The sequence below is a fragment of the Rhyacophila brunnea genome, unplaced genomic scaffold (assembly GCF_057557595.1).
Source record: "Rhyacophila brunnea isolate RB1 unplaced genomic scaffold, BYU_Rbru_1.0 scaffold_16, whole genome shotgun sequence".
In the NCBI taxonomy this organism is placed as follows: Eukaryota; Metazoa; Arthropoda; class Insecta; order Trichoptera; family Rhyacophilidae; genus Rhyacophila; species Rhyacophila brunnea.
Genome location: NW_028232816.1, coordinates 32,330,539 through 32,355,401, shown reverse-complemented (window position 1 = coordinate 32,355,401; position 24,863 = coordinate 32,330,539). Strand labels below are relative to the sequence as shown.

General features: G+C 33.5%; 1 protein-coding gene across 2 annotated transcripts in view; it reads right to left on the bottom strand.

The window, feature by feature from the left end:
- The window catches only part of LOC147074653 (membralin), a 462,448-nt gene that overhangs the window by 188,174 nt on the left and 249,411 nt on the right, over positions 1–24,863 (bottom strand). For both annotated transcript variants that reach the window (XM_085943738.1, XM_085943739.1), the window contains exon 9: positions 11,240–11,372. In XM_085943738.1, coding sequence (XP_085799864.1) covers positions 11,240–11,372 — 133 coding nt within the window. The remainder of the gene's footprint in view (positions 1–11,239; positions 11,373–24,863) is intronic.

Sequence of the window (24,863 nt, the reverse complement as noted above, 5' to 3'; positions counted from 1 at the left end):
AGTGGCGATTTTCCCTTGAGAGCGCTGGAGCGGTGCACACCCACCCACTCAATTTATGCGAAAAGACTTTTTTTAAATGAGTATTTAATTTATATTTGATTAATTAAAAATGTTCTGATCTATTACCGAAGTCATTAATTCATATACAAAAATAAATTCTAATATGTGTTTTTAACCGGCTATTTTAAATAATAATATTATATGTTGATGGGAGCGATATCCGACATTGCTCGTACCAAAGCGCCCAGTAATCTAATTTCGATTTCTTTGCAATGAGAAAGAGCGTCGTCTGTCGCGTGGAATAGCAAAACGTAAATACTTTTTCTGCGTGCTCCGGAGCGACAGTTTCAGTCGCTCTCGGCCCGAATGCAGCTTCATCGGTTTTAAAACAATACAGCCCGTATCACACGTACAATTATTGTTTGACAATTTTTATTCAATATTATTATAAAAATAAATTCTTTTCACAGTACGTATATTAAATTTCCGCACATGTTGACAACATTTCTCAAATTTAGGCGAAGTACAATTTAAAAATAAACTTCAAGTTTTTTTCAGTTTGATAACTAAATTCACAATGTTTATCAATTATGATATCTCTCCAAACTAGCTCTGTAATACGTCTGACTTTTTAGATAAAAAATAAACTCAAAAATGAATTGTCTGTTATTTACAGCTTGGACATTTTTTATAATGCTGATGGCGCCTCAGCATTATAAAACATTTTAATCGAAAAAAATCTCATTGACACATTTACGGAAACGGTTTTACTATTAAATTTAATTTTTACTATTCCGATGACATCAGTGGAAAGCGAAAGATGTTTTTTCACACTCAAACGGATCAAGTGTTTTAGTAGAAACACCATCGCGCAATCAAGATTGAACGCATTATGTATGCTCAGTATCGAAAAAAGAATGATACAAGAGATTCCTGACTTCAACAAACGCGTAATTGAAAAATTTGTGTCGATGAAAAACAGAAGAATGGATTTTTCATACAAATGAACAATAAATCCCGGTCACTGCCAGATACGAGATATTTCGGTAGTAGGTACTAATAATTCGGTCAAAACAAAATAGTTCGTGTCAACCAGTTTGTGTTAAAGTTTAAAATCCATTTTTTTCAAGAAAAACTGTTTTTAGAGGTACAACAAATAATAAATAGTGAGTTATTTATGATTTCTTTTAAATGTACTAAATTAAAAAAACCAATAGTTTTTTTTTGATTTTTTGGTGAAGTTTTGATGAAGGCAAATGCCTTTTTACGGCAGTCAAAAGGTGAAAAAAGTGAACTTCCAGTAAAATAACTCACCGGTCGCCACTGGTATCTATAATATTATTTTCTACAACAATATTATTATCAATATATACGTGAATCAATAAATTAGGTATCATTTTTTTTTATATTAAGTACGTTTGTTTTCTCTCGTTTTATTAATGTTACTTGCACGCTATCAACGTCTTAAACTAATAGTTTGTAATGTTAATTATATTTTAATTCTACATAAGATATACAGAATACGAAGAAAGACGATATTATCACAAAAACCGAAGCCTGAATATAAATAATCTGAATATTCAAAAAAAGGTAATGTATAAAAAAAACATTAGCTCACCTACAATGTACTAATAAACATAATTATTATTGACCCATTTTCTTCACCAAGTGAGGATCGTGATACGCACGTTGTAACCATCGGACAGCCTTCCCTACGGTTTTGTTCTACCCTCGACATTCGGCAGCACTTAGCGCCTATTATTTGGTAGGTACGTCCATCTGAAGCTAGCTTTTCCTCGACCATTGACGCTACATAAACATATATAATATATCTTATAAATATTTCTAATTATATTAATTCGATTCTTTCGCTTCGCCTCCACTGCTTTTCAATAGAAATCTCGAGGAATTTGTATTAAGTCCGCTCTTTGTTCATTTGAAATATTCCTGCGGGACGGAGGGTAGCATAGACCGACCACCTTTGCGTTGGACAAGAAAATATTTCCCCAAAATAATAATACAGTTTTGATTGCACACAACTCAGCGAAGCGACCGACTTTTATATGTATTTTTTTGAAATGTTAAAATACATAAGAACAATGATCTACACAATTTTAAAAATTATTTAACTTTTTTTATTCATAGACGAAAAATAAAAAAGAATATAATTATTTTTAAAAAACTAAGTTAAGAAAACTGTAAATAATCCTGATGCGACACAAATCAAGTTAGTTATACCATTATCTTGATCAAAGTTATAAAGGTTATAGTTATTTCATAGACTTTTCTGTAGTTACGATATATCTACAGATGGATATTATTAGTAAATAACACTTACCCGGCTAGTAAAAGATGAGTATTCGAATCGTGGCCGGTCCATGATTTTTTTCGAAAATTATTTAAATATATACCTACATATTTTTGTCGTTTTTCAAACTTATACTAAGTATACCTACATGTTTTAGAATTTGGCAAAACGTCTTAACAGAGTTTTTTTTAGCTAGATTGGCTATGTTAGCAATGAAAATGAAATTGGTAAAAATCACGATATGGCCGAAACAGCGTAATTGACAACACAAATATAAACCGTTAGAAACCAACCGCCCCGCACCACGTCCGGTCATAATCAAGCGTATAGTGAGACAATACCAGTTATTTGACTCAGTTGCAGTTACTCAAGACTGATATGAGACCACGCACTCAAGTGCGTTTTGACTGAGTTTACATGGCATAAAATTAAAAGTACCTACCCATAAGAGAGAAATATGAATGATAAAAAAATATAAACCAAACACTAATAGCAGTATTTTACGTTAGCAGTATTTTTTTAAGCAATAAAATTGGTATTTTCCTCGATGGACTTGTATAACTTCGGTAATCATTTCCAGGCATTCCCAGTGAATTACATCCTGTGCTCCTCCGTCACATGGATATGTTGGTCAGGTGACAAGTCGAAACCCAAGAGCTTGCCCGCAAAGCCACCATGTTGACTGGTGTAGTGTTCAGGAGTCAGTGCGGATATCTCCAATCGCCATTGTACATTAGAGAAATTAGAGGCATTTCACTTTCTCTGTCAGGTCTTTGACGACGCATCCAGTGTCATTAGACGCATTGTCCACTTCCTCGTTTTTATTACACCGTTACAGTTTAGCTATAGCGGAATTGACGTCTGATAAGTCACCGATTCTGTATCATTAACATTGTAAGTCAATCATCAGCAGAATTCACTACGTCAGTAATTCTCTTCCAACGCTCGAAAAAAATCATTTTAAAAACTTTTCCCAGTATTGAATAGGTACGTAAAACCCTGTATTATCTAATCAGACGTTGAACAGCACCTTTATTGTAAAACCACACGTTTAGGCTGTAAAAACGAATCGAACAATGGGGAATTCACGAGGGTACTAATTAATAATAGACAAGTGATTGACATAGAAATGGTCTAGCATTGTTTAGTTTATGTAAATACAGCGTATATGAAGCCCACACGAATCTGTATTCAGATTATTTCTTGGAATCTGTGAACAGAGAACGTTCATGTTTCCAAGGAAATAATTGGATAATCAGAATCACACATACTGTTCAGTTTATATCGAATAAACAATACTATATTCACTCACCTATTGAACATACGGAGATTAATACTATCGACCAAGAGCACTTGATGGAGTTTGAATTTAAATATTATTTTTTTACAATTCCATTTGAACTGTGCACACTAAATGTAAACGCACACTGATAATGAAAACAGTTAATTATCTACAAGGCTACCAATTAAAGAAGCAAGTATAAAAAGTATTTGTAAAGATCCGTAGTAGATACTCACTTTTAATACATTCAGTAATGTTTGTGTTCTATTATCTCGAAAAATCGATCGACGACAACTGGAAATTTTACTTAATTGGAAATCGCCCAGGAGGGTTTCAGACCGACGGATTCATTATCATTTTTCATATCATATTTTTTTAAATAACATTGCATGTAGACACTATTTTAAAAGTACTAAACCGCCCCCAAAATTTAATAAAACCTATTGTCCTTCTTTTGTGTATTCTTTGTACCGAATTTCAAGTCTCGTGGTATGCGTGAAATAAATGAAAATAGGTACTACCATGCTTATATAATAGGGAATGGGACAACTGGACTCTGGACAATTGGACGCCGCACTGTCGTATACACGTATACAGAACGTAGACAAGGTATTTTAATCAGTTTCTATCTACTACTTAGTAGTTTTAATTCATTTTACTCTTAACATAATGTATTCTTTATTGCGGATTGAGAATTACCATGCCTAAGGCTTTATATAAAAAAAACTCTTTTTTCGTTGGAACTTAAACATATGCACGATTAAATCATTATTTACGTTTGCATATTTACATTCTCATCAACTATTAAATCATAATATAAAGTACCTATACGTACCTAACGTCAATTTATTTTCGAATTCCGTGGCGTCCAGTTGTCCGAGCGCCAAATCATCCTAGACCCATATAATAATACCATTTAGCTGTTGAAATATTCGATATGACAAAATTGATATTTATTTATCAGGGGAGGCAAAAACCGCTATATAATCACAAAAATATGGAATAGTGTCAATGTTTCTATGTTCTAAGCCTCTGAATAACTTGATTTATCTACATAACATGCCGTGGGACTCGTTATCATCGACTTTTTTTCATATATACGATATGATGACAACGTACACTGTATGTAAGGTGGTTATTTACCGTGCATATACCTAATTATTACATTAAAAATCATAGCATTATTACTAAGTAAATAGGTAAGTACCATTGGAAATACCGTACATTAACATATATACTCACTGTCAATACATCCAACAACACTATTATAATGTCAATACTCGTACGTAAAGTTCACACAGGTATTTATGAGTGACGTAGTCTAAAAAGCTGTATGCACTCCCGTCTGCTGAGCATTTACCAATCAACGCCAATAATTCCGCGGTGCCCCAATACAAAGCACCCTTTTGAGATCTATCATGACCACGTTGCACAATAGAACTATGGAACTAATATGGACAAAGCTTAACTAGACTTCGAATAGACTTCCATCTGAAGCATAATAGCTTTGTCTTAGTGCGATACCTACTTAGTTCATACTACATCGGTTATTCAGGGTGCAGGAGCTTTCAAGCGTTCGATTAAAAAAGGGCGCTTCAACGAAAGCTCATTACATACACCGCTATATTTTACAGACTGTATCATGTATAGCCAATGATTAAATTAGTCTTCAAACAATATAATATTAAATATCAGGATAATGTTCAAAATTTGTTCCCATAATACGGTGTATACCTTCTTTTATTCTATTTATTATATAAAAAAGAATTAATTGTACCTATTCGTTTTCAGCTAGAATTTACCATCGGTGACTGCGCATAGTGCCTGAAGATGCCGAAAGGTGAAAACCGGCTCACGATAAAACGATTCAAATGGAATAGTACAAAACTAAAATCAATTAGAATTTTAAATATGATTTTTGATGTACAAGTACTAATTATCACAATATGAAGACATCGAGATGCTGCGACAGTACGATTTTAGTTTTAGGCATTTTAAACAGTGAAATTTCGTAATATGTTTCTAAGTGCATATAGTAACCTCGTATTCCAGTAAGTGAGTCGCTGGCCTCTGTGTGCTCCGGATTCGATTCTAGATGAGGTGACGATATTTTCAAAGACTATTTGTGATTAGTTCAATTCTATTATTAATTACACTACTGTTGTCGAGCTTCATGGCCTGGTCACTGGTGTAATGGAAAAAAGAAATAGATATTTATATCTTGCTGTTTACAAAAAAACGGGTATGGTAACGTGCTTTCTCTTTTTATCATAATGTTCCATCCTAAGCCCTCCATGGAGTTGGGAGTTTTGCGTTTATAATATAGAATACATTAATGCTAGAAACACATTGCCATCACGCCACGTGAGCACAAGTGAACTCACGGTAAGCACAACAGTCTAAAATATGGTTGTATTTAAATGTATCCAAACTACATTTAAGCAACCTCACGAACGTTTTATGTTTCCTGCAAATTTATACATTTTCGGATCACGACGTGATTTAGATTTTATAGGTTACCAGTTTTAGTTTTGGATAATATTCGGGCATTCCTTGTTCCACAGTTTGGACCTCTGTTTAGCCCAATAATCTCTTTCTTACGTCAAGTGAATGAATAAACTACCACAACGCTGCCAATTAACGTGTCCCGTACCTTCGGAAGTGGTACCACCACTACGTCCTCTTTGGGAGTACCGGGTATGGGAGGTATCATTATATTATATTAATTTAAAAAAATAAAAAAATATATATATATATGACAAATGTATGGCCCATACAAATAAAGTTAATCAGCCCTGTCGTATGCCGAAATTAATATACTTACTCTATATTTGGTATATCAATCGAGCTTCAACTGGGCATCAATACTACGATTAAGTACCTTGTATTGTGTGTGATTCTGATCACACTCAGCGACTAACTAATCGTGATGTTAGTTTGAATGCTCATTGTGATCACATTATCAATAAGCTATATTAATCCTCGTTGCCATTATGTAATGGCAAGGATAACAATTAGCAGGCAGCCTTATATAAAGGAATTTAGCAGAGGACTTTGTCATTATCATTCGAACACAAATTTGTAATACGGTATATTATAATAGATTGTGACTGAAAAGGGTAAAATGCATAGGTAACATTGATAATATTATAACATAGTGATAGAGGATAGTATGGGGCCATTGCCGACATCTGTTTATTATCAGTATGAGATGTAGGGCGAGTCTAATTCAGATTCAAATTTATTTATTTTTACATATTTACAAATTATAAATTTAAGACGTTCACAACATGACATTCATAAACAAACAAATAGTATTAAAACAGTATAAAGAAAAAACAAATAGAATATGCACTATTAGCAAAACAGTATACTTACAGAGTGAATAGGTACATCATGGAATTACACCGAATGAACTATGTTCCCTATATTAAGAATATATAAAACTCTAAATCTATCTACTCATCCTAGGAGGAATATAATATCAACATCCGAAGAAATTTGGTTGAACAGAGTTATTCCCTCCCAATTGGCATCATCAATGGCTGGTTAGTTCTGCACCTTGGGAGAACAAACAACTGATACTCCCGATTTACGATACACAATATGTCAATACTACCAAGAATGGCAGAGTTCTAATTCACACCGCGTATAAGTCGGAAAAAAACACATGGCCAAATATAGACATCCTAAAGCGTTCAAACTACAGTATGTAAGCATACTTAAGAGGAAGCCAGTTGGATAGAGCCACGTATAGTATCCATATAACCTGAAGTAAAGGAGTCTCAAAAATTTCTTTTAAACTCGGTCCACCATAAGGTTGTATTTTAACTGATGCAGGGCCCAAACAATCAACCCACACTCATGCCGGCTTCTAACTAAGAAATTATAAAGGATTTTTAATAAAGTAACATCCGAAAAAACCCTGGAGGTACATAGACTTAAAACTTATTTGTAAATATAAAAATAATAAATGTTGCTGCTAATTCTGGTTATTTGGCCGCCAAATACCGGTTCCGACTTGTTTTCAGCGGGCACCCAAAATCTACTATTAATATAAGAACATATACTTATGAGATTTCCTATACGCTTATTTTAGAATGCGCCCAGAAGAAATTTCTTCGATGTCTTTATTTTAAATTCTCAAATCCTCAAATCTCAATTCTCAAATCCTAAAATGTCAATTGCCTACGTGGTCGCAAGCTATGATTTATTCTGGATCGGAACCGTTTCCTCGTGTCAAGCCTATTAGGCACCATACACGAGGGGTGCAAGACTAGTCAATGCGCTCCCCAAAGACGTAGATATTTACACGGTGACGCTATGAATTTTGCATACAAAATTTTATTGTTCTGTATAAAATTGTACGTTTTTTGTTTTCAATTTTTTTTTCTCTATAAAATTGTACAGTATGTTTTTATTTTATTTTATTTCATTATTATTATTTAATATATTCTCTTCGTCTCTCTTGTGAGGGTAATATTTGTTATAATGTATATCTCATGTTGTGTACGTCTTGAATTTAGATTTGTTATGTCCACAATGTTTTGTTTTCTTAAAGAAATAAAAAAAATAATAACATTCAGGAAGTAGCGTACGATGCGCTGAGCCAAAATTATTACGAAATATTAGTTTGAAGGCTGAGAAAATGAAATTAATTATAACAAATTCATATTCCCTATAAAGTCTACGGATCGTGCAGACTATGCTCCCAAAGATATCCCAAATTCTCAATATTAGACCTTTGCAGCGCATATGAGCCCTTGCGACAAACTATGGTTATAGTTTGTATATTTTAATTAAACTATTTTTTAATTAATTAAGATTGAAAATATAACAAACTATTTATTGGACGTACTTTATTTGAAAATACACAAAAAATAAAATCGATATAGGAAATTTAATGAAGAAAAAGAGAATTATCATCATTTATGATCGGAAGAGAATTGGAATAAATCGAAATATCCTCTGAATTGAAAAACAAATCGGCGAAAAACAATCTCGTAGTCGTGTGGAAGCCACAGGAACGGGCGGCGACACGGCGATTGAAAATTTAAAACTTGTATGGCTTCATATACGAAGTCTTTCCGAGATGAAAACAAAATCATTTGGAAAATGAATGTTAACTTCGTGATGTCCAATAGTCAGTAAAAGATTTTATACTTTAGGCCCAATAGAATAATTTTATTCTGTATTTCTAGCGTTTTATAGCCTGACCGCCATTACATCCGAAACAAAATCCCGCTTTAAATTCTTGGTCTATGGCGACTGGTTTTGTGATTTTTTTTAAAAAACTTTGATACACTCAAACACAGAGCAATGAAACGACACTGTTACCGAGTAGGGACACATTTCATTCCAACATGTCATCCCTATATGCTATAATCATGGCCCCCAGGTTGGGTTCTTTGGATGCCCCCCCTACCTATCGCTACGTTTAAAGGCAGTATGACAATCTACAGTTTCATATATTCCAAATGGTGTTCGAGGTCAAATTCAGGGTATTTTTTAGCGATTTTTTTATATTTTTAATACACCCACTTTTATGTTGTTATGCTCATGCAATTTAAAATATAGGACTTGTCGAATATCGACAATAGTCAAAAATTGCATCGCAGAACGACATTTTTTTACTATTTGTGCAATTTTGTGATGTGGTGTTTATTTCATTTGGCTGGTGGATCTGCTACGCCTGGCCAGGCCCGGGCCCCTAGGCTAGAGCCCTGTCAGCACCCCCCCCCCCCCTTGTGGGTGCCATGGCTATAATATATATTTTGCGTTTATTTCCACCATGCACCCAATTTCTACGTCATAGTTATCACCGCAGCAATCTGGCGTATTATACATACTGTTTTCTATATTACATTTTTAAGAAACTGTCTATAACTTTAACGATGCTAACTGTAAACTTATATTATATCAGGGGTAGTCAACCTGGTTCCTACCGCCCACTAGTGGGCGTTCCAACTTCCATGGTGTGCGGTAAGGGTTTTAAAAACATTTTCATTATGTTTTCATACAATTTCCCGTGACAATTTAAATTTCAGAAAACATACTATTTGTATCTCCCTCGCATAATTTTGGTTCACGTTACGTAAGTGAAACTCAATGGCGCTATAGTGCGACCGCAAACAAAAGAGCCTCGTCCCAGATATCCAGTATTTAGTTTCGCAGCATCAGCCTCAGGGATCACATTAATAATTTAATTAATTAAATGTAATTTCATCAGACTTCATGCTTCTGTGTATGCAAAGTATAAATAAAAAAATAGATTTAACTACAGTTAGTTGTTTTATAAAGATTTATTCTGTCAAACTTAGCAAAAGTCCAACATAAATTTTATTGTTTGGTAAGTAATTATTATTATACGGTTTAACTTGCTGTAAGTCTGCTTTATAAATTTTTATAAATCACCATTACTGTGGAACCGGTGGGCGGTTAGAAAATTTTGCTACTAACAGAGATACAAGAGTGGGCGGTAGGTATAAAAAGGTTGATTATCACTGTATTATTTATTTATTAATAACATAGAAACACTTTGGGCCCACGTTGGTTGCCAGTTATAGTATTTTTTAGTTATAAAATAGAATATAATATGATTTATTCTTTCGAAGCGGCTCGCGATTGGGACGATTGTTTAAGCTCATTATCATTGAAGTTAAAGTCCCTCCACCAAACCCGCCCCGTACCACCCTCGGTCTTAATCGAGAGTATCACGGGACCCGTCAATTGGTGATGTGAAGCATCTAAGAATTGGCCTGGGAGTGCCCTGGGAGAAGATGCCCAAGACTTAGATTGCTACGCTCAAAGTGAGCTCTGACTGAGTTTACTGAGTTTACTCTAATGCAAAGTGCCAGGGAGAGAAAAAGCACATGGAAATTACTAAAAAGAAAATGAACCGTTGAATGAGTGAATATATATTAAAAAAATAACCAGTAATATTTACCAATCGATGCGCATAAGGAAACAATGAAACTCATGCATCGCATTGTATAAAAATAGCGAGCTAATACTCTTAAAAAATAAGCATCACGTTTAATGTAAATATATATATATATAATTTCATAAGTCGGTCCTTAGGATTTATGCATCGCAAATAATATTAACGCACTGATCTCATCAGGCGGCGGTGGAAACCGAACCAAGAACCTCTGATTTTGATCGATTTACAATGTTTGAGACGACTGTAGCGAGAGAATGCCTCATCCTGATTGGAGCAATTCTAGTGTCAATTTGTGCGTAAAAAACCAAGCTAAGTAATACAGTAACAAACAATTCCATTTCTACCCACAAAAGTTGGCTGAACCAAATAAGAAGGAGCTAGTAGTAGTAATTCTGGCAGATAGTGAAAATGGAAAACCGTTCAGTTATGGGGAATATATAAAAAGAAGCGTGGTTAAAATGCTCACATCTCTTTGAAAATTTTTAAAACAAGGAAAAAAATATTCAAAGAATAAAAGATATGCCGGTTAGAAACACGTTGAAAGATCTCAAGAACTCAATTCCTTACTTTTTTCCATAAAAAGCGCTCGGCATGTCAGACAGTCGAAAAATGATATTTCGGGAAATTTTAGCACGCGTACGTAAAAAAGGTTCGCCAACCCTGCCCTATTCAGTATAATTTAATGACTGTATGAAAATGAACTCACCTTAGCCAATGTCTCTTGGTAACCGATGTGTGGCAGCAAATGGCATCGTACTGGTCTGCTATCCATACGATCAAGATGATGTAGAATGCTGTCGTCGTATCGTTGAAGAATTCCGACATTATAGCTTCCATTCCTATAACAAGCAGAGATAATATTGTATCAATCAATGTGACAGATGTCAAAGCTTAATATGATGAAATATAACAAATTAAACATTAATCTTATTAATACTTTGGACGCTGAAGACGCACATGCGCGTAATGACCAGGCGGCCGATCGATGTAATTAACGTGCATTTAAAGGTGGTAATTAATATCTCATTATATGGTCAGCAGCGAATGAGTTAATTAACTATCTTTTTATCCAACGACTAATTCTCAAGATTTAAGAATGTAACATTATTTTTATTGAACATGTATCATTTTGAGAAAATATATATCTAACCAATAGAAAAAATCATTTTTGAAAAAATACGATATCCAGCAGGATTCGATCCTGCGTCTCTAGAGATTCGCGCCTACGTGCATTGACCACTATGCTATAGGAATCTTATCTAATTGCGACGAATTTTAATTAATGGTTCTTACAATAATTTCTGAAGCGCGAAAAAAATAGTTAATTAAATTATTAGCAAGTTCAAGTAAGTTATAACAAAAACTCTTGCAGTGATCCATGTCGTCGGTTAGTAATTAAGGTAACTTAATACCGACTTTGATTTAAAGTACAAAAAGCCGATTGCCAATATTAACTCGATTTAGAAAGATTTTTTCTATTGGTTATATTATATTTCTAAGAAGTGTTTTCAAATCATGTATATTAATCTATTAAATAGTGTTGACCTAAGTAATAGGTAGATGTGATCTCGTTGTTAAACATTCAAAGCTTTGATAACGATTATGTCTAGTCGTATGTAGTGAGTGATCTACATTTCAAATGATAACAATGACTATCTTCTTCTTTGTCCGTCTAAGAGTCTCAATCAACACTAATGAAACAAGTCTGATAAATTCGACGGTCCTGTGTAATGTGTCCAATAAACAAGAATTTGACGGAGAACGGTTTAAGATTGGAGGTTGTATTAACAGATTTAGTTTTTTATGAGATATGAATATTAACCACTTGCTCAAAAACAATATATTATTATGTAATATGACTTAGCCAGACCCGGGATTCGAACCCGGGACTCACAACATCATAAGTAGCCGCTCAGCCATCATGAGTGTTACATAAATATTATGTAGTTAAAATTTATCGGAAAAAAGGAATGCCATTGTTTAATACTACATGGTATGAATACAGAAAAAATGTGTTGATCATACAAATAGTAAACAAATATGAATATTAAACATAAACCACAAATTGATAAAACAAATTTCAACACAATATAAGCAAAATTCTCAAAATTGTTTGAAACATAACGTTGGCGAAAAATATAAATAAACGTATTGCCAAAAATATTGTATAATTTTAAAATACACGAGTTATGAATGTATTCTATCTATATCTGTACTATTTTTAAAAAAGGTAAAATATTTGTTAAAATATTCAATTTCGTGATACAGAATATTTCATAGCTTTGATTGACAGCTCAAAAATAATTTCAACAACAGGGATTTTGTTGAAATTTCTATTCGTAGAACGTTTTGTTTTATGGAAACAAAAGGTTTTAAAATTCCATTGCACAGCGTAAAAAAATATTTGAAAAATAACAGATACTGTTATTTCAAACTATACAACATAATATACCTACAATAGTTTAATATAAATATTTTACTTTCTCAATTAAAGTTTTAAATAGTATGTACGGGGTGTAAATAAGAATTCCATCATTCTCGGTAGTGTTGTCATGTGCGTTTCTGATCTTAGAAATCGGGAGCATCAATACTTATTGTTTGTTCACCCAAGGTGAAAAATTATCCTGCCATTCGTAATAATCCTGACAATAATTGTGCGGACAATAACTACTGTGCTATGTGATATAATATTCCACCTCCGTGAGAACGACTTTGGAGGTGGACACGATTTTATATATTCTTAAAATAGGGTCTACTTACGTACATATACTTTATAATTTTTGTATTTACTCTATATACTTTATATTTTTATTTTTCGTGTCATGTAGTTAATGTCTCTTTGTTATTTGTAAACTTCGCTGTAAGTAAATAAATTTGAATTTGGATTAGGACGCTATAGCCAGAGTCTCCCTATCCTTCCTAGGCTACACGCACAAAACGACGATGAGCAAAAATACAATGTTTAATTTCCATTATTTCGAAAAGTAAATCGACGACGTACATTTTCAAACATTTATATCTGCGAAGAGAGATGAGATCGATAGGATGATTGATAATTAAAAATAACAGTATTATCTTTGAAGGACGTTGGATGGAGACCCATGTTGTACTATGTTGTGTTGATGGAGTACCGGACTGTCCTCAAATTTAGACACATCGTATTGTCACCGTAACACCACTTATGCACCGAATTTCAAGACTAATGCTTCAAATACACTCTATGACGATTCGTCATATATATGTCGAAAAACCCGTTTCTTATGTTGGCGTCCTGTGTCACAGGGTGTCACAGAGTGTAAATACGATGTCATAGCTGTCATACAATATGTATGTATAAATGTCGGAATGGCATAGATTTGATCATAGACACTAAATCGCTCTTAGCATATATGTGCCCGATCGTCATATAGTCTATTTGAACCTTAAGTATACGGAAAGTGGGTGAATAATTTAACGCGACAGAAAAACTTAAAAGAAAAACGTTGCTGATGTTAGCGCATCCCTTTTTATATCATAGAGTAGATATTATTACAATAATCAATATATTAATGGAAAAACAATAATCGGAGACTGTTTAAGCAACTTAGTGTTACCGTTTTTTTAAACTTATACCTACTAATAATATTCTAATGGATTTAAGTTTTGTACTATTCCATTTGAGTCGTTTTTTGCGACACGGGTTTCGCCTTTCGGCATCTTCAGGCAATGTCCACACTCAGCAAAGGGCGAACACACACTGTCAAAGAGCACTATTAACTCTAACTTATAAAACAAAGCAATACAATAAAGTAGCATCACCTACCTATTGTCAAGGAGCCAATGAAAAATCTAACACACAAATTATGAATTTGTGAAGTGTTTGTAAAACAACCCCATACCTCATCCATAAGAATACACTCGATGAGCGTATAATAAATCGTCAAAACTTAATAATAGATAAAACAATAAAAATAATACACTTAAGGTGTAAAATCATCCATTCTGGGAATAATGGTAATGCATTGGGATTAATGGAGTTAACTAATGAGTAATGACTAATGAGATAGGTATATCTATAATATCAGTCTTTAAAAGTTATTAGGTAAACAATGAATATTCTTACATGATACCTATTATTTTATTATTTTTATAATATTATTTTACAAAACTTAAATCCATTAGAATTTAAATTCAAATTTCATCAAGTACCTTCGGTCGATAGTATTAATATCATAATAATATGGAAGTATGTGGTATAAAAATATAATACTAAAGCGTCAATTATACATTGAGCTTCTTTACGAGCTGTTTGTTGGCGAATTTATAATCAGCCTGTAAAGTCGCCCAGTGTAATCATCGAACAAGCTAACAAGCAGGTTGTAAACACTCTACCGAGAAAAGTTGAAAGCCGGTCAACTTTACACGCTACACGCCGGCGTGTGGGACTACTGCGTCTGCGCAGTAGAGCGCAGTAGCAACCTCCCGGTAAAAAAACGAACTACGTTCTGTCAAAATAGTCGCTGGCTTGTGGCTTCTCACCGAATGTAATTGACGCTTAACTGAACCATTTGTGACTTTTCGTATACAACAAAATAGTGTTAATTGTTAAACACATACCCGTAAATATTAATATTAATTTTAAAAAGTCTTACGCAATGTGACATGACAACGTTTATGTTGTGTAGAAGAAACAACATAATACGGGGTAGGCGTAGGCAGTGTGATAACTGATGGTAGCGATCCGGAAATACGTGGAAGCTGGGGGTAGTCCCCGTCCTTCAGTTAATCGATCAAGCTTATGGCGATGCTATAACACTCAATAATAAACAAAAAAACACGATACACGTTCATCAAAGATGTTTTCACGTATATCACGAGTAGGGATTCCAATCCCGGGATCCCGAATCCCGAGATCCCAGGATCCCGAGCTATTTTCGATACCTATGAATCCAGGGATTGAGAAACATAATCCCGAAACTTTCGAAACTTTTTATAACAAATAAACTGAGTTTGAATGAAGTTGCCGATTCATTTTATTTTTTCACATAAATTAATAAAAATGAGAAAGATTGGGAAAAAAACAATGCTTCTCACTATAAACAAAGTATTTCCACCACGATCTCATACGTTTTACGGCAGTTTCATATTTGGCTGACTAATGAAATTTATGAAGCGGAAAGGCCATAAGTACACCATGATTTGCTTTACTATTTTAAATCTCGCTAACCCATTCATTAGGTCTTTACTATCAGAAACAGCAATCTCATATTAAATTCACATTATTATTTATATTATAATATTATTTACTCCATTAAACCTATGTATTTCCAAGATTGAACGTATACAATATTATAACAATAAATGTCTTAACTAGTATAAAGTATACTAGATTTATTTTTGACCGATTTTATCAATTTTATATGTAAATATAAAAATTTTATATTAACAATGGAAAAAATGCCAATCCCCGGACCAGTCCCGGGATCCCGGGATTGTCAATTTGTAATCCCGAAATCCCGGGATCAGAATTTTGGCTCGGGATTGAATTCCCTAATCACGAGCCTGTAAATTGATCCAGGTTGGGTTGTGTGTGTCCAAGTAGGTGGGCAATCTCTCAGCCCCCGATTTCGTAGTGGGCATGCAAACAAATAGCCTAATCAGATCGCTTCATAATCCTACACAGTCGTATGCATACCGACAGTATGCACTGAAGTATTATGCACGTGCCAGGGTTAGTCGTAACACTCGTAACAGAGAGTTAATACAAAAACATGTTTTCAGACTCAGAGTAAGAATAAAAATAGAGAGAAGATATTGTCAGATTATATTCGGTCATAAGGCAAACAGAATAAACGAGGTATTTCTTCTCATTTCGGTTAAACTTATATACAGCAAAGCTAACAATGTGTATAAATCGTCCATTAAATTTAATATAAATCATCGATTATTTTATTTTACAAAATTACAAAAAAAAAATATAAAGCAAAACGCACATAGTCTTATGCGTCGGCTAGACCAATGTTTCTTAACCTTTTTACATCCGCGGACCAAAAAATGTTCTACGGACCATCAACATGAAGTAAAATAAAAAATATTTATATTTACACTACTTTTGAAACAATAGTCGAAATATAACACAACCCCACTTCAAATGTTGGGTTTCTAGGTAGCTATTTTTGAACTCGAACACAAAAATCTTCGCGGACCACCGGTTAAGAAACTATGGGCTAGCCGCTAGACGACAGTGACTTGCCTGTGCAGTATAGTATGTTTTTAAAATACGGAATACTTCTACAGCGCTTTTCGGTTTGGGCAAGCTACAGTTTTCCCGTCTATACACACGGGCTTCCCGATACAAATGCGAAGGTAAGCTTGTGGTAAAGCATAAGCATCTAGCCGGCGCTCTAGAATGATCGCCTATAAGTCAAAAAAATGATAAAATACATAGTTGTGAAATACCTCAGAAAACATAAATATTTATAAAAAAAAAAAATAGTAGGTAAAGTGAGAGTTGAACCACGTACATTTTCACTGAACCGACGCCTGAGCTACTGAGCTACAATTATTATTACTCATGATTGAATCTCGTACAGACGCGTTCTAAGGTATTACAATCTTCACTAAGTTATAATTGCCGGTTTTGTAACTAAATCTAGATACTTAATTAGGTTACTAAGACGATTTAAAGACGGTGTTAGGCGGTCATGTTATGTGAAACTATTTATATCGTATTTGCAAACAATTCTTAGGTAATAAGTAATAACACTAATAACTGACAAATAGTGACTCACTGTAACTCATATCTTTATTACTAAGCGCTTCTATATGTTGCACGCATACTTTGGTGTCGTTCAAACCATGTTTTAGTTCAATATAATGATTATATTATTCACGTGCATTTTTCATGTCTATGACGTTTTTCTTATCCAGGAAGATATACAACAAAGCAGCAGTTCTAACTCAGTCTTACATTAAAGTAACAATATAACAACTTTATATGAAGACATTAGTGACTATAAAATCTAAAGGGTAAACGTTGCTACGCTATGAGCAATTTTTGCTCCTACAATAACTTTGCACAACTATTACAATCTCAGAATAAATTAAATCATTATTAGTTTGAGACATATTATTTAAGATGAAAAATAATGATACATCCATACCACTACTCCGGAAGAATCAGATGACTGCGAGTAGGAGAGAGTCTTGGCCATGAACAAGTTAGCTACATTTGAATTGTCCACGATTCTTAGATGATGGAACATCCGGTATGAAGGGAAACCTTAAATAAAATTAAAAACTCTTTTCTAATGTTACCGTCATGGGTGAGAATCATGATCACTCAAGGATACTGCCTTTTTTACCTGACACACTGCCAAAAACAGAAATTAACATATAAGTAAAATAAATAAATACAGTTTTATTGCCCTAAACGATTATAAAGGTATACCATATTGCCTGAATATATGTATATACGAAAAGTTCTGTCCCGGTAGATATATGCAAACTCACAGGGTAGTGTGTGTGCATTTAGTCTCCGGGATATATCGCGGACAGACTACTAATTCGATTTGCATTTTAATGAGTGCAGCTATGATATAATAAACGGGTGGACACGCAGGGTTTTCCAGCCATAGGGATGGGGATAGGGGTTGAAATATTGAAATAATCATGTCATTATAATAGACGATTAATATTGCCAACATAATTTATAATACAAAATCATTATTTAAAGTATCAACCCAAAAATAGGATATACATTTAACTTTCGATTTAGTTATCTAGAATGGAAAATCTACTAAATCGATTATTTCTAAGTTACAACGAAAATATTACAACTAAGTTACAACAGTTCTAAGTGACAACAAAACCACGTACTTACCACAATATTTTTACCTAATTCACGTATTCAATATTTACAGATTATAAGTGAGCCGATATCGTCGGTGCTTTGTAAAAAGGGCGAATTAACCAAAATGGTACTTTACAGGAGGAGGGTTTTTAACTTTTGACATTTATTTGTTTTTTACCTGTAGATGATTATAAATATTTCACAAGTTTATAATAAAACTTTGAAAGAATACTGTCAATATAATAGGTATTATTATATAATATTTTAAAAGGCCTAATATGTCACATTTGCTTTTTATTTTGTAATTTTAATTAATTTAATTTTAGTCGATTATCGTTTTTAAGTACTTTCCTGTAGAGATAAAAATTAGCCGTTTTTACACAACAAAGCTAGTGGGGTACATATTGTATTTTCATTAAAATCTCGATTTCGCCAAAATGGTTGATTCGCCCTTTTTACAGAACACCGACGATATGAAATGAGTAATCCGTAAAAATACAATAACAATAATGGATCACTTAGAACCTCATAGTAGGCAAACACAAACAAAAAAAAAATTCAAATGCCACACAAAGTTTTTTTATAACCAAAAAATTTAATTTAATTATTGTTGGAGTGTGAAAAAAATGTTGGATAAAAAATGTGAAATATAGAGTGCGCCTATTTTTCAGCAAAATGAAGCCGTGTTTCTTGCGAATAACGCACAATAGAACCTCGATTTTATTATTATCAACTATAAAACGCTGTACCATCGTATTGCTTCTCAGTACGCCTACCAAATTTAAACAAAACATAGTTACCCATATTTTCTACTAAAATAACTAAAAATAATCATCTTTATATTTAAAACAAAAACAATAAATTTCAGCAAGGCGTGCTCGCAGTTTTTAGATAAATGTATCAGTCAAATCCATATTTACCGGCGACGTTTTCAATAAATATTTTAATTCAGCCGTATAAATTATATCTTACTCTAACGCATAAAGCGGAGATAGGTATACGCGTGCCGAATGCTTACTCCCTAGGACTTTTGCACTCGCAAAAATCCATGGTTTACCTGGTGGTAATTCATAATAATTTAAATAAGTATGTGATTTTCCAATTGTATCAACTGTCTTTTTATCACAGCATACAATTTCTGTTATGTACTATAGCACTGTCTTAGATCTCATGTGAAACACGGTCTACGAATGCATAACGATAAGCGATAGTGCCCATAGGACGCGTCGAGCGGGCGAAGTCCGCGTATGAAGCGTTTATTCATAACCACAATCACACGTCTCGTGCCGCGCATTACCCTTCACCTATGTAATAAGCGGCCCAAGCAGCACAAAATAATTATTATTACAGCGCCTCTCATAACAAAGCAATAAAAATATTATATTATGTCGGGGCTTGTAATTAATATTTACGACGACATTATTCAACCAGCGATAAACTGGACACGCAATAGAATTAAACAATGATTCTCTGTTATTAAATAATTGCTTTTCGCCCGTCGATCAACGACGCCTCGAGCAGCGTGATTTTGGTAGCCGTGTTCAATGAATGGACTTCTTTGTATTGTCATTAAATCGTATCGCCGAGAAGCGAAAAACGGTGACTCATGCGGCAGGCGGGACACAAGGCATCGTCAAGTCCAGTGTGCGCTGGCGTATTTGATTACGTTGTATTTTCGATGATTTACGCGCCACTTGTAGAAATTTTGCGCGAGCGCCGCACTCGCTGCGTCAATGGGCTTTATGCCTAACAGGATCAAAATACATATTATTAAGATCAAATAACCGACCGTGACCATGGCCGAGCAAAATATTAGTATTTATTTATTAGTGTATTTCTTGAACGACCTTCTTTCGTACTGCAGTGATGTTACAAGAGCGATATACGAGCGATGCATAAAAACGAGGAATATATCGCGAATGTGCTTGTCTTGTGCTACGATACTGAAGCGTAACATGGTGACTTAAGTATACTCATGTCAACCACACATCAACCTATTTCACTCTGTGTTTCCATGAACTTTTATTTTACTTATTTTATTATTGTATTATTTACTCACATTACCTGTATTTTTACTTGAAAATTGTTAACACTTACTTTATGTCATGTTTTGAACGCTTTGAATTTATAATTTGTCATGTTCATTATATGTAAAATAACTAATTTGAAGTATGAATTTGAATGCCGCGCCTTATAAAGCGATCAAAACTAATAACAATAAAAACGGATCAACATTTCCTTACGGCAAGATGTGGGATAAAGATTTTTATACACACACACACACGACACAAATGTTAGCTGCTTGCGAAACATATTAGATCCATACCCTGGGTCTAAACAGACTTTGAAAAAAACATGTAAATTTGCCAGACCCGGGATTCGAACCCGGGACCCACGACATTATAAGCCGACATGCTGCCGCCCAGCCATCACGGGCAACACAAACTCGTTGGATGCGGACGACACGGCTGCCGTGTCCCCGTTAAACGGACATTCGGTGCAATTAGCTTATTATTTAAATGTGATAATTAAAAATTAATTAAAAGGTACGCAGTGATTGTGTTAAGAATACTATTATTTTCAGGTTATGACATCAACGTTTGTTTACCTTTAGAAATTTCCCGTAACCAACTGAAACACTATTATCGTTTTTACACTGTGATATTCGCTATGTTGGACAGTATAATATACCTACTATAATATATTATTATAATCCTGTAGAAATGTTATAAATAATTGTCACTTTTAATTGTAATTAACGGCCCACGTGCTCGTCGTAGGTCAAAATTGAGTTTTTATTGTATTTTCAAACCATGATCCTGGACACCCCTTAAACGTTGTAGATAATCTATTTATATAATTTTGAAGCCTTATTGTCCTGTATAGTTATTTTAAACATTTGATGACTGCATAAAGTATTTTTGTTACATAAAATAGTATTCTTTTAAACCTCTCGCTCTAATGTTTGAGAATATAGTCATATTTCGGTACATAACTGTGCAGTGGTGTTAAGATTTTTTACATTTATTAATTTTTAAACGCATTTATAAAACCATTAGTATAATTTATTACGAGATAATTTTTGTAAAATATTCACGATAAAAAATTATATTGATAATCTCTGTGATCCCAAATTTGACAAGAATTAGGCATTTTATTATTCAAAAAATCGGCAAGATTAACACATTTGAAGATGATTCTAAAAATATTTATTATAAGCTATATCTTTGACCATTCAAGTGTGATAAACATCTTATGAATAATGATTGCTTTATAATAATTATTGACCTAAGAATAAGGTAGTGTTTTTTTGAAATACGCCATTTCTTTTGTCATTTCCTAGTGGTTAAGCTACAACGTACGGCCGTAGCCATAAATTGACAAACTATAATTAAAGTAGGAAGTAAAATTATGTTAACGCGCGTGTTTGAACATGTACCTAACAGAAGTTTTTTTAATTTTTTTTTTAAACGGTACATGTTCAAACACGCGCGTCAATATCATTTTACTCCCTACTTCAATTATAGTTTGTCAATTTATGGCTACGGCCGTATGTTGTAGCTTAACCACTAGGGAATGACAAAAGAAATGGCGTATTTCAAAAAAACACTACCTTATTCTTAGGTCAATAATTATTATAAAGCAATCATTATTCATAAGATGTTTATCACACTTGAATGGTCAAAAATATAGCTTATAATAAGTATCTTTAGAATCATCTTCAAATGTGTTAATCTTGCCGATTTTTTGAATAATAAAATGCCTAATTCTTGTCAAATTTGGGATCACAGAGATTATCAATATAATTTTTTATCGTGAATATTTTACAAAAATTATCTCGTAATAAATTATACTAATGGTTTCATAAATGCGTTTAAAAATTAATGAATGTAAAAAATCTTAACACCACTGCACAGTTATGTACCGAAATATGACTATATTCTAAAACATTAGAGCGAGAGGTTTAAAAGAATACTATTTTATGTAACAAAAATACTTTATGCAGTCATCAAATGTTTAAAATAACTATAAAGGATAATAATGCTTCAATATTATATAAATAGATTATCTACAACGTTTAAGGAGTGTCCAGTATCATGGTTTGAAAATACAATAAAAACTCAATTTTGACCTTCGACGAGCATGTCCCCCCTTAAATAAACGCGAAATCCATACAAAAAGATAGGAAGGACCAAAAATATTGCATCACGAATTAATTAATTATGACGGCAGTGCAGCGTGGCAAATAATATGAGCTGCGAACATTAGTTCAGCCTCGCACGTTCGCCGCCATAATGGCAGTGATTAAGATGAAACATGAGAGGTGGCGCCCAACGTGGGGCGATGATAGACTACTGGGCCGGCCGGAGTTTCCCCTAACTGACCATAAAGGATAGCTGCATGTTAACGAAAATTGAAACTGACGGATGTTATGAGTTTAAAGCAGGGGAGGGCAAACTTTTTGGATGAAGGGCCAAATTCAAGAATTCAAAATGAGCGGCGGGCCGCAAGTAAAATACTATTTTTAGATATACACTATTTATTATCACGAAAAATAAGCATTACAAAAAAATAATGAGAAGAATGAAAGTGAAAGATCGAAAATGTTTGTTCACATTATTTATAGGTTGATCCGAAAACAACGAACATTTTTCTTGCATAATCTTTAAGTTGGTCGAATTTGTTTGAATTAATAGCATATTAAAATTTGGAGATATCTTCACGACGATGCAATTCTCTTAAATCAGTGTCACACTGCAGACCAATAATCTCAAGTTGTAGCTCTGTCAGTACACTATCAATATCTATTGAAAATGGATCGCGTACTGTTGCTAAGCTTGTCTCAATTTTTCGGAAGTCACCAAATATTTGTAAAAAATCGTCATTCAGAGCTTTAATAATTTTACCATATTCTTCAAATTTATATTCTGGTATATTCAGCAACTTCAAAGTTGGAAAGTGGTCCACGTTGTTATTCGATATTTGTCGAAGGAACAACTTGAGTTTTAATTGAAATCCATTAAAACTCTCACCATATCGTGGGCATATATTTTTTTCCTTGCAACGCAGAGTTAAAAGTATTTAAATGTGTCACGATGTTCAACATAGAAAATAGTGGCTACATAGTGTAAGACGAGACGCAAGTAAGATGTACTGAGATAATACATTAACGAAACAACAAATTCTTCAAATTTTAATCTATTGTCAATATTTTTTAAAAAATATATAAAAAAGTTATTCGTAATCAGAAGTACAATTAATGATGGCGGGCCGCAAAAAAATACCCGGCGGGCCACATGCGGCCCGCGGGCCGCAGTTTGCCCTCCCCTGGTTTAAAGTGATATAGGATTCTAGTTCTAGTATTATTCGTCATTGTGACCAGTTTAGTATAATTTTATGTCATTGGATTGGATATAATATGAAGTTTTTGTCTGCAACAATATGCTTAATTAAAATGACATCACTACGTATTTTTAAAGATAATAGAGAGTATTGTATTATATTTTAAAAATATATAAATAAGGTTATAAGTTCTGTTTTAACCTGAATTAGGTGCCCACTTACGGAAACAATTTATAGATTAAAATTTAAAAACAAATCAAATTATAATTTATATTTTAGAATAAAAGCAACACAACAATAATAATAATACAAACTAAAATCTAATGGATTGATAAAAAGTTACTTGTTTGATGGAAATTGAATTCGTTTAATTGAACCGGGTTCCGTCATATGGAATCTTTGAAGTTTTTACTTGGAGGTCGCGTAAATAACTACGTCTATCTTGGACAGCAAGTTTCAATTTTATATTATTTACTCTTTATACCCTTTGTATATTACTTATACTTCTTTGTTTTAATACTATTTTTGTCATATAATATTGTAAACGAATTGAATTTTCAATTTATAAAGATCACCGTATATAAATAAATAAATAAATGTGTAGGTAACGAAATTGTTCGCAGAATCAACCAAATTTGTATAGAGCGCATATGGACGTCTGAATAGTAACTTCAAAAATGACCTCACATTATGTCATAATCGTATTGTTCAACCAATGTGTGCCACCAGAGCTCACATAATATGTATGTGATACGAGTAGCTTAACGTGGCATGGAAATAGCACAAAATAAATCAATGAATAAAGAGTCAGATAAGAGTACGCAATGTGATAGAGGTCGCTAAGCGGATGAAATGTCAATCGGCTGAACATATCGCTCGACGAGTGGGCATCCGCTTGAAAAAATACCATAACGTCATAAAGAGGCAATAAACGACCGCAAAAAACTAAATGTTCCGTAGATGTACGTGGTAGCGAAGAAATAGGTACCGAGAAGAGAGAAAGGATCTTGAGGATGCTTTTCACCCAGCGGAAGATCAACTACGGTTGGTGATGGTGAATTAAACTAATGTTGATATGGTTGAACTCAAATAAGGTAGTTTAAAAACAATTTGTTACTACACTTTTTAAACATGTGAACCGAACAATGTGGCATAA